Genomic DNA, 14,394 nt, shown 5'->3' with positions numbered 1-14,394 from the left:
AAAGAGAAACGACAGTCCATCAGTACTTTAAGACATGAAGGTCAGTCAATCCGGAAAATGTCAAGAACTTTGAAAGTTTCTGCAAGTGCAGCCGCAAAAACCATCAAGCGCTATGATGAAACTGGCTCTCATGAGGACCGCCACAGGAAAGGAAGACCCAGAGGTACCTCTGCTGCAGAGGATAAGTTCATTAGAGTTAATTGCACATCAGACTGCAGCCCAAATAAATGCTTCACGGAGTTCAAGTAACACATATCAACACCAACTGTTCAGAGGAGACTGTCTGAATCAGGCCAGGCCAGGTTGGCTTGTCATAACAAAGGGGTTAAATACTTGTTGACTCAAGCCATTTCAACTTTTCATTTTTTATTCATTTGTAAAAATGTCTAAATACATGATTCCACTTTGACATTATGGGGTATTGTGTAGGCCAGTGACACAAAATGTCAATTTAATCCATTTTAAATTCAGGTTGTTACGCAACAGAATGTTGAAAAAGTCAAGGGGTGTGAACATTTTCTGAAGGCACTGTAGATGAATAATGAATCATAGGTCTAATGAATGAAATTTACCAGATATGGCCATAGATTAGCAAATTACCCTGTCATTGTAAAATTATTGCATGCTCTGCGTCTCAGATAAGGGATACTGTAAGATTAGCTTCTGTTATTTAATATGGTGTTTTATTTTTTAAAGAAATTGAATATAGGATATAAGATATACTATGTGTTATTTTAGTTGTTCAACCAGTCATCAACATATTGTTCAATATAAAAAATAAAAAATAAAGCCCAGTGGTTATTCTGTTATTCTGTGAAAGCTAACATGCTTTATTTTCTTTGCCGTGGTATAACTTTGGCATTAAGTATCATTCCGGTAACGAGTATCGTGATACTAAACCTGGTATCGGTAATAAAGTAAAAATTCTGGTATCGTAACAACACTACTAATCACAACGCAGAACCTCATCTACTGGTCCAATCAAAACAGCCATCATTGTTCCTCCAACAGCCCCTAACAGTGTTTCATCACTAAGGATCTTTAATGCACATTGTCCCTTTGCTAGTCCTTCTAGTTCCTGTTAGCAGAAAGAAGCTGGCAAAGTGCTATAGGATATCAATTTTCCCCCAATAAAGCGCAGGTTGCAAAGCTGCCGCACCTTCGTAGATCGTCTCTGTGTTGTTTAATTGAGTTTCGATCAGAGACTGTTACTCGGAGAAGCACTCACTATCTGCCAGACACACACACTTACATAATAAATATATATATATATATATATAACAATTAGCAGCAGCCAGTGATTTTGAAAGGGCTTAAAGGGCAATTCCACCACTTTTCAACCTCATTTCATTATCTCCAGCACAATACCAGTGTCTACATATGGGAAAACGGTGCATTTCATCTACCTGATGACATCATCAAAAGTTCAAACATTTTAAAGACAGTGATTTTATAAAACACTATGAGATTCGCAGTGAAGTGGGGAGCAAGAAAATACCTAAAACTAAAACTCACGGCAGGTTTTGAAAATCACTGTGTTTTTTAAAACTTTTAATCCTACCCTGTGATGTCACAGCAGCATTGTTTTGGACCTTTATTCTTGCATTTTTAACCACAGATCATAGAAACGCATTGTTTTCAAATATGTAGACACTGGGTTGGTGCTGGAGATGATAAATATGAGGTTGAAAAGCATCGGAATTGCCCTTTAACTGGAGAGTTAAGTTAAAAGGCTTTAAAGGGATTTTCAGGAAGCCGGGTTTTGGACACGGTAGCTCAGAAACCTGTAATTGGTGAATCCTCCTTGTCTCTGAGTACCGAGACTCAAGTAAGGCTGAAGAAACCTTTCATTTGTTAATCAATCCCCTCCTTTCAAAGAAAACTAACTCTTATACTATTATTATTCGAAACAGAAGTGTGGATTTTAAATCCGACTTTTAGAGAGAAGGGAATGAAGAATTGAAAGTGCTATAGTTAACTGTGTAAAAAAAGATGACGGAGTTTGACGCTTCAACAACAGACCATACTGATTGTCTGTTTCTGTCTGATTATATCTCATATTTGATATTTTTCAGATCAAGAGTCTTCCATGACTTGTTATCATTTAAGCAGTGGAGCAGTAATTTGGAAGACTTTCACTGCAGCAAAGCTGGTGCTACATCTGGGGTACATAGTTACACTGTTGCAAGTGCAGAGTAGGAAAAAGAAGATGGATTCCATCGTTTCCCTTCATGGACCTTAAAGACCTAATAGCACTGAATTGGTGAAAGCTGCTTACACATGTCTAGTTCATAGTTGTATGGTTGTTATAATTGCCTCTCCTCATCTCTTCCTCTTTATCTCTCATCTCTCCATCTCCCACCCTCGTCTCTTCCTCTCACCCTCCTCCCCCTCTTTCTTGTTCCCCCCCGCCCCCCCACTCTCTCTCTCTCTCTCTCTCATTCTCATTCTCTCTCTGTCTCTCTTTCTCTCTCTCGATCCCGGTCCTCTCCATCTCCACTCTCTCTCATTAGTCCAGTGCCTGTCATGGAGAGGGTCTGTGCAGGAGCACACAGTCCAACACTACACACCAGAGAACCATCAAATGCCTACCAGCTACACATCAGAGAGACAACCAGCAGCTAGCCAGGCCAGCTGAGTCGCATCGCTCTCTCTATCTACCTCGCATCTCGCTCCAATGGCACAGGACAGAGAAGGGATATTTTAAAGAACTAGAGGGCGGAGAAAGAGAGAGGGGGGGACAGGGAAAGAAGAGAAAAAGTAAAGGAAGAGAGCGAAAAATAAGAGAAATTGGACCAAGAGATAAACTGAGATTTCTGAAATGATTGTCATTTCGGTTAAGGGAAGGGAGTGAGTGTTAACCATTCACTTTCATGCAACCTCCTTTCTCGCCCTGCGACCACATGTTCATCTTGACACCTCTGTCTGGCTGAACAGCATGCTACCTGTTCCACATGAAGCTCTCTTCATCCCAGCATGACAATTCAAGATGGTTCAACCACTGCTTTGGATCCTGCCAAGCCCCCCCCCTCTACCTCCCTCCCTCCCTAACGCTAGCTCACAGCAACCAGCCATTCCGCACAGGCTTTATCTCCTCTAAAATAATCTTTCAGCAGGATCAACAAGAAAATCTGCTGAAATGGGATAAAGAGAATAGAGGGGAAAATTATGTAAAAAAACAACAATAATAAACAGCAAAATCCACATCCGGGCCGGGCTTCCTGGAATGACCCCAGATGATGCTCAAAGCTGATGATCTCAAATGACCTTTAACTCCATACTGTGCCAATAAGAGCTGCTTCTCAATGCTCTCTGAAGAGATGACGGTACACTGAATGACTAGGATGGAGTTGGCCCTAGACACTGAGCTAAGGTTAGTTTTGTATTCCCCCCTCTGATAGTTAGCATTAGGATCTACTGAGAATGAGCTGTTCCTAGATCTGTGGCTGGGAGAATCGTCTCCCCAGAGCAGATTAAAAGGTCCTCGTTGACCTTTGGGAAATACTAAAGCTAATTGGGGTAGCTTAGAAAGGGCACATTATATTGCAAAGGTCAGTTATGTGACATAAGGCTACAACATGGGATCACGTTAGCTTTTACAAATATCCTACTGTACAACAACGTTCAAAAATCCCGGTGGAGTGGACCCATCAGAGTGTGCATGTTTGTAACAGCCCAGCACTATCAAACCTCAAATCAAATCAAATGTTATTGGTCACATACACATATTTAGCAGATGTTATTGCGGGTGTAGCGAAATACCTGAAGTAACTAATCAATGAATAATCATTAACAGAATCAGAGAGCTGGGTTCAAAAAACTAAACAGATCAAATACAATGTGCACCCTGTGAATTCCCAGGACCAGGACGTCTTGCAGTTGATTATGAGTAGACATAGATGGGGGACTTAATATCTCCATGCCCTAGACATGATTTGGAATAAAGAAAGGGACTGAGGAATTAGTCAAACCAAATACTAATACAAAATGTTAACAGCTACCGTTTTATCCATGAAAATAGTTGAACAGGTACAATAATATCCATAACAACACTACCGACCGACTCCCCACAGTCTCCCTGTGGTCCTCGTTCTAACTACCACAGTACCATATCAACCGATTCAGGGTTATCACACCCTAGCTCAGTAATGTCACTTAATTCGCACGGGGTAAAGTTTACATCTTTATCGGCTACTATCAGCTCCTCTATGGCAGAGACCTGAGAGAGTAGGCCGTAAAACGTCTGATTACCGTGCCTCCTCCCCTCACTGGCACAGGGGGATCACGACTAGTGTATTAGCGGTGACGGCTGCTGCTGAGTGGCTAGTGGTGCAGGAAGGCCTGTGAGGACAGGGGCGCTGACATTATATTGGAGATAAAGCATTGCAATGACGATGTGTCTCTGGCAAACAGACACGCTCGCGCGCACACTCACGTGCACGCACACACACAGCGCTCCTCAGTCGCTGACAGTTGATTCCCAGCTGTTATTTTGTGTGACATACACACATATACAACTGCAGGTGTAATAAAAAAAGCATGCAAATGCATTCTGATGCACACACACACACACACACACACACACACACACACACACACACACACACACACACACACACACACATTCATATAAAATAACACATCCGCAGGCTTTAATAAAAGGCATGCATTAACACAACACACACACACACACACACCTGCAGGCATCATCGAAAGCCCTCAACAGCTCAGCAGCAGAAAAGTACAATCTTAGGAAATAATTGGGCTGACGGGTACACATAGAGGGAAATTAACGAGGTAGAAAGAAAGGCCCTTGTACACCTGCCAGTCAATCAGCAACCAAACAACATGAACTACATGACAAAGGCAACAAATGTCTTGTAAGCATTAAAAACAGAGCCTGTGGCAAGGTAGGTCTGTCGAGCTATGAAATAGAAAATATGCAATGTTCTTCACACTTCACATTAAAACAATCAACCTTACAGAAAATAAACAGCAGTCTTAACTGCACACAGTACAGTATAGGGATTCTTACCTGGTACAAAACTCCCCTGAACAACCTCCTTGTACGCCCACCATCCCTCATGTATTTTAGGTACATTTGGCTGAGCTGTCGGAGAGGAAGGAAACAGAGAACATGCATGTCAATCAGATGTATGTTAATTAGAGACAACACCTGCTGTGTTCACATCGCTGACTCTACTCCTTCATGTAAATGTTCCATGTTGATCCTCATCCTTTCCAGCCAACCTCTCTAACCTTTTCAGGAAGAGGCCTTGGCAAACAAATACTCCCTGAAGACAGGCAGAGAACAAACAGAACACGAGATTGGAAATCCTACACACAAATCACACATACTGGTACGTATACAAGTGTAAGTACACGCACACACCTTCCTCGCGCATTAGTCTGGAAATGCATTCTGTTATGTTGTGCGCAGTAAAAAGCCCAGATTAGAGGAGGGCTGGACTTTATAATTGAGGTGAATAGGTAAAGGTCCCGCTAAAAAGGGAGGGTTGAGACCCAGAATTACCAGAAGAGCTTTGGGGATATTGCTTTTTACACCTCAACTTGTTTTGTTCATTCAGTTGCACTGGGAAGGAAGGCTTAATGGAGGGGCTAGAGGTTGCCTTGCCTTACCTCTAAGTAATGGAAGTACTGGGTGGTGGGTGGTTCTTATACCGCCTTCGAAGAGGGGTCTAGCCTACCGCTAGACTAGGTGCAGGTTCAATTACATAGAGAGGATGGACACAGGAGTGCAAAAACCTTCTTTTCTCCCAGGCAATCAACTGGACAATCAACAGCTACCCGTCTGGCAGAAAGTCTGAAGTTTTACCTCCCTGCGGGTGTCGAACAGCATACGGCCCCCAAAAATGGATCTTAACCATCCTGACTGGCCGCTGACTGGTTTCTCCAAATGATAGATTGCTTTTCCCCTTCCGATGTAAAATGAAATGGAAGTAAACACCAGCCTTGATGCCAGAGTCACTGAACATTGCATAGTGAGTCAGTGTTTCCAATATTATAACCTATTATAACCGACATGTCCGTGTTGCCTCTCTGCAATATATTTAAAAACCAAAAAACCATCATGAGACAGCAACACAATTGCAGTGTAAAGAGTTCGGGTGAAATTGAATTGTTTCAGATAGCCATTGAACAATGGCTCAAAGGACCAATCCTTCCAATTCTTCCATAGCTATAACTACACTATTGCAGTGAATTCAACAACGTTATAAGGTGTAAATAAGAGTCTCCTCCACTGTTCCATAGGTGTCTCGACAGGAAGAACTTCCACTGAAAAACACAGTCAAGGCTAAGAACCAATAACGTGGCCTCCTGTGTATGTGTCAATGCATGTGTGTGTGGGTCTAGGGATCCTAGTAAAAATAAGGAGGGGCTGGGCCTCCTGGGTGGCGCAGTGGTCTAGGGCACTGCATCCCAGCGCTAGCTGTGCCACCAGAGACCCTGGGTTCGCGCCCAGGCTCTCTGTCGCAGCCGGCCGCGACCGGGAGGTCCGTGGGGCGACGCACAATTGGCCTAGCGTCGTCCGGGTTAGGGAGGTTTTGGCCGGTAGGGATATCCTTGTCTCGTCGCGCACCAGCGACTCCCGTGGCGGGCCGGGCGCAGTGCACGCTAACCAAGGTCGCCAGGTGCACTGTGTTTCCTCAGACACATTGGTGTGGCTGGCATCCGGGTTGGATGTGCGCTGTGTTAAGAAGCAGTGCGGCTTGGTTGGGTTGTGTTTCGGAGGAGGCATGGCTTTCGACCTTCGTCTCTCCCGAGCCCGTACGGGAGTTGGAGTGATGAGACAAGATAGTAATTACTCACAATTGGACACCACAAATTTGGAGAGAAAAAGGGGTAATTAATTTTTTATTTTTTTATTTATTTTTTTAAGTAGGGGCTTTAGAGGAAGCTGCAGTTACCACATAAAATACTGCATTAAGCCACTGTATCTCTCCAGCTCTTGGCACAGATACCGGTCTACACATAAAGTCTAAAATAATTTTGATGAATTCAAATCTACTTTTCAGATAGCCTGAATCTTGGGCCAAAAATGATTTACTTAGCAACCCTAGTGACAACATTTTTCTCAGAATCAACTCTGTTTAGGGGAGCTGTACTTGTGAAAACAATCAGTAGAATGGAGGAAGGAATGGAACCATCACATTGAAGCGATTTCTTTGTTTTGTCATTTCTAATGGGTGTAATGAGCAAGCCTATCCCTGTTAATTATTCAGAACTGTCTGAGACAGACAGCAATAATAAAAAAAAATCTGGAACAATTGGCCGCCATATTCTGTGGCAGCGCTCGCCTAGAGACAAGACATCATCACTTCCTGTGTAACAGCGAGACAGGGGAGAGGAGGAAGAGTAACAGAGCGAGAGAGGGAGAGAACATTGTCAGGACAGAAGGGAGGGATGAAGGGAGAGAGAAAGACAGAAAAGTGAGAGAGAGAGCTGAAGAGAGAGAGAGTGGGAGAGTGAGAAAAGAGAAAAAAGGGAGAAAAGAGAGAGCTAGACAGCAGGACAGCAGAAAAGTTATGTTCCATTTCCCACACTGCTTGGCTGTGGCCCCGAAACACACTTACTGGCATCAGCAAAAAGGAAATGCTTCCAATCTATTAAAGGATATGCAGACGGGACCCTGAGGGGAGGAAGGGAGGGAGGGATGGGGGGATGCATATGGCAAAATGATTGATCACTGTTAATTTCACCCGCCCCTAGCTGAACCCAGAACAGTGATGATCATATATGGTGATCATATGAGTGAGGCGCAGCAGTAATTTGTAGTTTAGATGCTGAAAACTAATGTGTCAGTATTCACATCAGGATCCATCTAGACTCCAAGCAATCAATCAAGCAAGGTCACGTGTCAATATAAGGCCAATATCCTTCTCCCGTCAAGATGATCAGTAGACTGTCAGGAGTCATTAACCTAATTAATCTTTGTTCTATGTAATTAAAACTAGAAACCTTTATATAAGGGGTGGGCAACAGGCGGCCCATGGGCCTAAACCGGTCCGCAAATGATTTTATTTTAGCTCCCTAAAGTTTTTATCAAGAAATTATTAAAGAAAACACTGTAAAATCACCAGGAATTTAGCAAAATAATTGTTTAATTTAGAAACTCGTATCTCAACGTAATTCAAGGTATAATATGATCGTTATTTTTTTGCCTTTTTAGGCTAGTTGTGGTCAATTTGCTGTGTACAGCGTATTATAATTATGTTCCTGCCCCCGACCATCCGCTCCGACAAAAAATCATCCCTTGACTGAATCTAGTTGCCTACCCCTGCTTTACAGGGTTAAAAAAACAAATAAACTTCCAATGCAAGACAATGGCTTACTAAATTTTCAGTTGTTTCAAATGACTGGTGACAGGTTTTCAGAAAACTGGTCTGTAAAGAAGTATGGCTGATCAACTCCAATAACCTGATAATTGAACATTTTCTATTGTTCAGAACTGAGTCATCGTTAGCTACGTGCTTTCCATACCCATGCAACACTGTGTGTGCGGCCTACCCCGGCCTAGCCTGGCAAGTCCCTACCAACCACCTATAAACACAAGTAGACTCTGTAAATAAACAATTCATTTTCATATAATTGTCAAAAACTTCCATTAATATTCATCAAAATGCACTTGCAATCCACCTGCTCAGCCATGCAGAAAAAGACACACACACACAGAGAGAGAGAGAGAGAGAGAGAGAGAGAGAGAGAGAGAGAGGGAGAGAGAGAAAGAAGGGAGATCGAGAGAGGGGGTAGGATAGACAGGAGGAGATAAAGAGAGGGCGAGGGACAGAGAGAGAAGGAGGAAGGGAGACAAATTAGATAGATAGATAGATAGATAGATATATATACAGTGGGGCAAAAAAGTATTTAGTCAGCCACCAATTGTGCAAGTTCTCCCACTTAAAACGATGAGAGAGGCCTGTAATTTTCATCATAGGTACAAAATAAGTATTTGGTCAATAACAAAAGTTTATCTCAATACTTTGTTATATACCCTTTGTTGGCAATGACAGAGGTAAAATGTTTTCTGTAAGTCTTCACAAGGTTTTCACACACTGTTTCTGGTATTTTGGCCCATTCCTCCATGCAGATCTCCTCTAGAGCAGTGATGTTTTGGGGCTGTTGCTGGGCAACACGGACTTTCAACTCTCTCCAAAGATTTTCTATGGGGTTGAGATCTGGAGACTGGCTAGGCCACTCCAGGACCTTGAAATGCTTCTTACGAAGCCACTCCTTCATTGCCCGGGCGGTGTTTTTGGGATCATTGTCATGCTGAAAGACCCAGCTACGTTTCATCTTCAATGCCCTTGCTGATGGAAGGAGGAATTCACTCAAAATCTCACGATACATGGCCCCATTCATTCTTTCCTTTACACTGATCAGTCGTCCTGGTCCCTTTGCAGAAAAACAGCCCCAAAGCATGATGTTTCCACCCCCATGCTTCACAGTAGGTATGGTGTTCTTTGGATTGCAACTCAGCATTCTTTGTCCTCCAAACACGACGAGTTGAGTTTTTACCAAAAAGTAATATTTTGGTTTCATCTGACCATATGACATTCTCCCAATCTTCTTCTGGATCATCCAAATGCTCTCTAGCAAACTTCAGACGGGCCTGGACATGTACTGGCTTAAGCAGGCGGACACGTCTGGCACTGCAGGATTTGAGTCCCTGGCGGCGTAGTGTGTTACTGATGGTAGGCTTTATTACTTTGGTCCCAGCTCTCTGCAGGTCATTCACTAGGTCCCCCCGTGTGGTTCTGGGATTTTTGCTCACCGTTCTAGTGATCATTTTGACCCCACGGGGTGAGATCTTGCGTGGAGCCCCAGATCGATGGAGATTATCAGTGGTCTTGTATGTCTTCCATTTCCTAATAATTGCTCCCACAGTTGATTTCTTCAAACCAAGCTGCTTACCTATTGCAGATTCAGTCTTCCCAGCCTGGTGCAGGTCTACAATTTTGTTTCTGGTGTCCTTTGACAGCTCTTTGGTCTTGGCCATAGTGGAGTTTGGAGTGTAACTGTTTGAGGTTGTGGACAGGTGCCTTTTATACTGATAACAAGTTCAAACAGGTGCCATTAATACAGGTAACGAGTGGAGGACAGAGGAGACTCATAAAGAAGAAGTTACAGGTCTGTGAGAGCCAGAAATCTTGCTTGTTTGTAGGTGACCAAATACTTATTTTTCACCATAATTTGCAAATAAATTCATTAAAAATCCTACAATGTGATTTTCAGGATTTTTTTTCTCATTTTGTCTGTCATAGTTGAAGTGTACCTATGATGAAAATGATCTCATCTTTTTAAGTGGGAGAACTTGCACAATTGGTGGCTGACTAAATACTTTTTTGCCCCAATGTATATATATATATAGAGAGAAAGGGGGAGCGAGAGAGAGAGGGGAGATCGAGAGAAAGGGGTTGGATAGACAGGACGAGATAGAGAGGGCAAGGGACAGAGAGAGAGAGAGAGAGAGAGAGAGAGAGGAAGCTGAGCAGAGTGAGACAATAGCGACACCCGTCCATCCATAAATGAAACTTGACCTTGCCGACAGCTGTGCATACTAACTTATGAGACAATTATCTCCGACCCCGCTGCTGTCTGTGGGGCCCTATAATGGCTGTGTGTGTGTGTCAGGGGCCAATCCACTCGATGGATGGGCCCCTGACACTCTCAATCAAGCCAACACTGGGTGAAAGGGTCGATATCAGGGGATATCTTTAAAGGACACGTTTTTGATATTCTAGAACAGCGGTTACCAAACTTTTTATAGTTACGTACCCCTTCAAACATTCAAGTCTCAGCTGTGTACCCCCTCTAGCACCAGGGTCAGCGCACTCTCAAATGTTGTTTTATGCCATCATTGTAAGCCTGCCGCACACACATTATACGATACATTTATTAAACATAAGAATGAGTGTGAGTTTTTGTCACAACCCGACTCGTTGGAAGTGACAAAGAGCTCTTATAGGACCAGGGCACTGGTACTATAATAATAATAATATAATAATAATCAATAATTTTGCTCTTTATTTAACCATCTTACATATAAAACCTTATTTGTTCCTAAAAAATTGTGAATAACTCACCACAGGTTAATGAGAAGGGTATGCTTGAAAGGAAGCACATAACACTGCAATGTTCGGAGAACGTCTCAGTCTTAAATCATTTTCCACACACAGTCCACTCTCACATAGGTATGTGGTTGCAAAGGGCATCAGTGTCAAAACATCATGATTTGCCAATGCAGGTTACTCTGAGCACAGCCCTATCCAGAAATCTGTCAGTAGCTTCTGATTAAATTCAATTTTCACAGAACCGCTTGTTGCAATTTCGATGAGGCTCTCTTGTTCAGATATTAGCAAGTGGACTGGAGGCAGGGCATGAAAGGGATAATGAATCCAGGTGTTTGTTTCGTCAATTTCAGGTAAGCACCTGCATAATTGCGCACTCAGCTCCCTCAGGTGCTTCGCTATATCACATTTGACATTGTCCGTAAGCTTGAGTCCAATAGCACACAAAAAAATCATAAAATGATTGAAAGACCTGTGTGTTGTCCTTGTTAATGCAGACAGAGAAGAGCTCCAACTTCTTAATCATAGCATCAATTTTGTCCTGCGTATTGAATATAGTTGCGGAGAGTCCCTGTAATCCTAGATTCAGATCATTCAGGTGAGAAAAAACATCACTCAAATAGGCCAGTCGTGTGAGAAACTCGTAATCATGCAAGCAGTCAAGCAAATGAAAATTATGGTCAGTAAAGAAAACTTTAAGCTAATCTCTAAATAAAAAAAAATGTGTCAATACTTTTCCACTTGATAACCAGCACAAGTGTTACATGGTCGCTGCCCATATCATTGCATAATGCAGAAAATACACGAGAGTTCAGGGGCCTTGCTTTAACAAAGTTAACCATTTTCACAGTAGCATCCAAAATGTCTTTCAAGCTTTCAGGCATTCCCTTGGCAGCAAGAGCCTCCCGGTGGATGCTGCAGTGTACCCATGTGGCATCGGGAGCAACTGTTGCACACACGTTACCACTCCACTATGTCTCCCTGTCATGGCTTTTGTGCCATCAGTACAGATATCAACACATCTTGACCACCAAAGTCCATTTGATGTCACAAAGCTCTCCAGTACTTAAAAAAATATGCTCTCTTGTTGTTTCCAGTGGAGAATGTCTTGACCCCCCATAAATGTAACGGACATATACCAGGAGCTGTGCCAGGCCTGTCTGTTGACTCATCCAGCTGTAACGCATAGAATTCACTGGCTTGTATGCAAAGCAGTAATTGTTTCAAAACATCTCCTGCCATGTCACAGAAACAGTGTTGTTTGATGAAGGCATTGTCTGTATTGTCTGTAAGGTTTTTGGTCCTTTACCCCCAGCATTGTCCCAGGCATATTCACGGCAGAAAGAATCCTCCACAATAAAATGGAGCTTACAAGAGAGAGACGTCATCAGAGCGCGCAACAGGACACTGTACTGTCTACACTCAGTTTGTTGTTTACATTAAACCTTTTTCATTAAATCGATTTTAATCTGAACTAAAGTTTTGTCACTAAGGATTTCACAACGCGGTTAGCCTTTATGGCTGGGACTGCAAGTTTGTGTTCCTTTTTTTTGTGTGTGGATTCCGCGAGTGATAGCTGGCTGTACTACAGACACCTGTCGTCATCGTGGGAAAGACTCATTGTTATCTTTTCGTAAAACAACTGGTTGCAGTATAGAGCCAATCTGGATACCAAGCAGATCCTGAGGGAAATCGAAGAGTACCAACAACTTTACGCTATGGAGGAACAACATACTCCTTCGTGGATAGATCCGGATAGATCCTCACAGAATAACTTGAACCCGACAAAAAAAGGAAAAACAGATTCATCTTCAGACACGGACGATTTACTTACCATTGAGGTAGAGGCTAGTGCTCTGGCTGGAATCCATGCAACAATGGAAAGGTTGTGTGAGGAGGTAGCAGTGCTGAGGGGGAGTTTGGAGTTCAGCCAGAGTGAAATTCTCAAGCTCCAAAGAGAAAACAAGACACTCACAGCCAAGGTAAAAATATATGATTCCAACATGGATTGTCTACTCAGGGAAAACAGGGTGATGAAGGAGACGCTACTAGACATATAAAGTCATAGCAAGCGTGAAAATCAATTTTTTTCCGGTATTCCTGAGGACGCATCCAATAATCCAGAGGGCGCGATCAGAGAATTCATGAAATCTGCATTGAAACTTCCTAAAGAGACTGTAAAAAAGGTGGCTTTCCACCGAGTACACAGACTTGGAGCTCGGAGCGACAAGACCAAGGGTCCCCGACCGATCATCGCAAAATTTGAACACTATCAACAAAAGCAGCTGATCAAAAGCAGAGGAAGGGAGCTTAAAGGGACCAAATTCGGTCTCAATTACCAATTTCCAAAGGAGATAAACTAACGTTGTAAGACACTGTTTCCTGTACAAAGACAACAAAGGATGGATGGTAGGCGTGCCTTCATCATTGTGGACAAACTCTTTATAGATGGACAGCTATTCCGAGACAGCTACATAACACCGTGGCTGTACTAAATTCTACAGGGACTTCAGTTTACGAAAAAAAGATGGTATGGGAACTGTTTAAAATATCTGTACATTATGAAGTGGATATGAACACACACGTACTCAACTACATGCTTGCTTACACATACAGATTTATACATACACACACACACCTGATGTCGCTCTTCTCTCATTCTCTCTTTCCTCTTCTCTTCTCTCCCTCTCTCTCTATTGTCGAGAACTGTTTTATAGTTTAATGTGTTTAATGTTTGTCTATCTTTTTTATGTATTCGTCTACAAGTTTATATATGTTTACATCAAGCAAGGGGAATATATAAAAATAGGGGCATTGGGGAATAATAACATATTGTACGGAATACATTTGTGATGTAGTGAAGCCGTCTCTAGAGTAATGCAAGGTCTCTTTCATGATCATGTGAAACGTCAATTGCTATGGAAATGCTGGGATGTGTGTTTCAATTATGTTACAGGTAATTATGAAGCAACTATGATGGTGATACGATATGTATTATAATTATGAATATTAAGGTTATACGCACTACATGTTACACACATAGACACTCAATTGGCAGAGTTATGACTCAAAATTGGCAGAGTTATTATTTATTTGGACATCACACATTACAGTCTTACTCTTATACAGACATCATACACACTCTCATTATATCATATCCAATATCATACACTTCAACCTATTCAGATTTGTGACACACATAATTTGTCCCAATTTTCTAACATCTGTGGCATTGGCTCACAGGCAAACAGGCAAGGGAATAAAACAAATATTGCTAGAACCTATTTCTTGAATTCTAAATATC

At 42.4% G+C, this 14,394-nt stretch overlaps 1 protein-coding gene across 3 annotated transcripts in view; it reads right to left on the bottom strand.

The window, feature by feature from the left end:
* The window catches only part of LOC139375612 (carbonic anhydrase-related protein 10-like), a 296,785-nt gene that overhangs the window by 242,644 nt on the left and 39,747 nt on the right, over positions 1-14,394 (bottom strand). For all 3 annotated transcript variants that reach the window (XM_071117403.1, XM_071117405.1, XM_071117404.1), the window contains exon 3: positions 5,036-5,110. In XM_071117403.1, the coding sequence (XP_070973504.1) occupies positions 5,036-5,110 (75 nt within the window). The remainder of the gene's footprint in view (positions 1-5,035; positions 5,111-14,394) is intronic.

The sequence above is a fragment of the Oncorhynchus clarkii genome, chromosome 20 (assembly GCF_045791955.1).
Source record: "Oncorhynchus clarkii lewisi isolate Uvic-CL-2024 chromosome 20, UVic_Ocla_1.0, whole genome shotgun sequence".
Classification (NCBI taxonomy): Eukaryota; Metazoa; Chordata; class Actinopteri; order Salmoniformes; family Salmonidae; genus Oncorhynchus; species Oncorhynchus clarkii.
The sequence above is the reverse complement of the archived record's forward strand: the minus strand, read 5'-3'. Positions and strand labels throughout refer to the sequence as shown.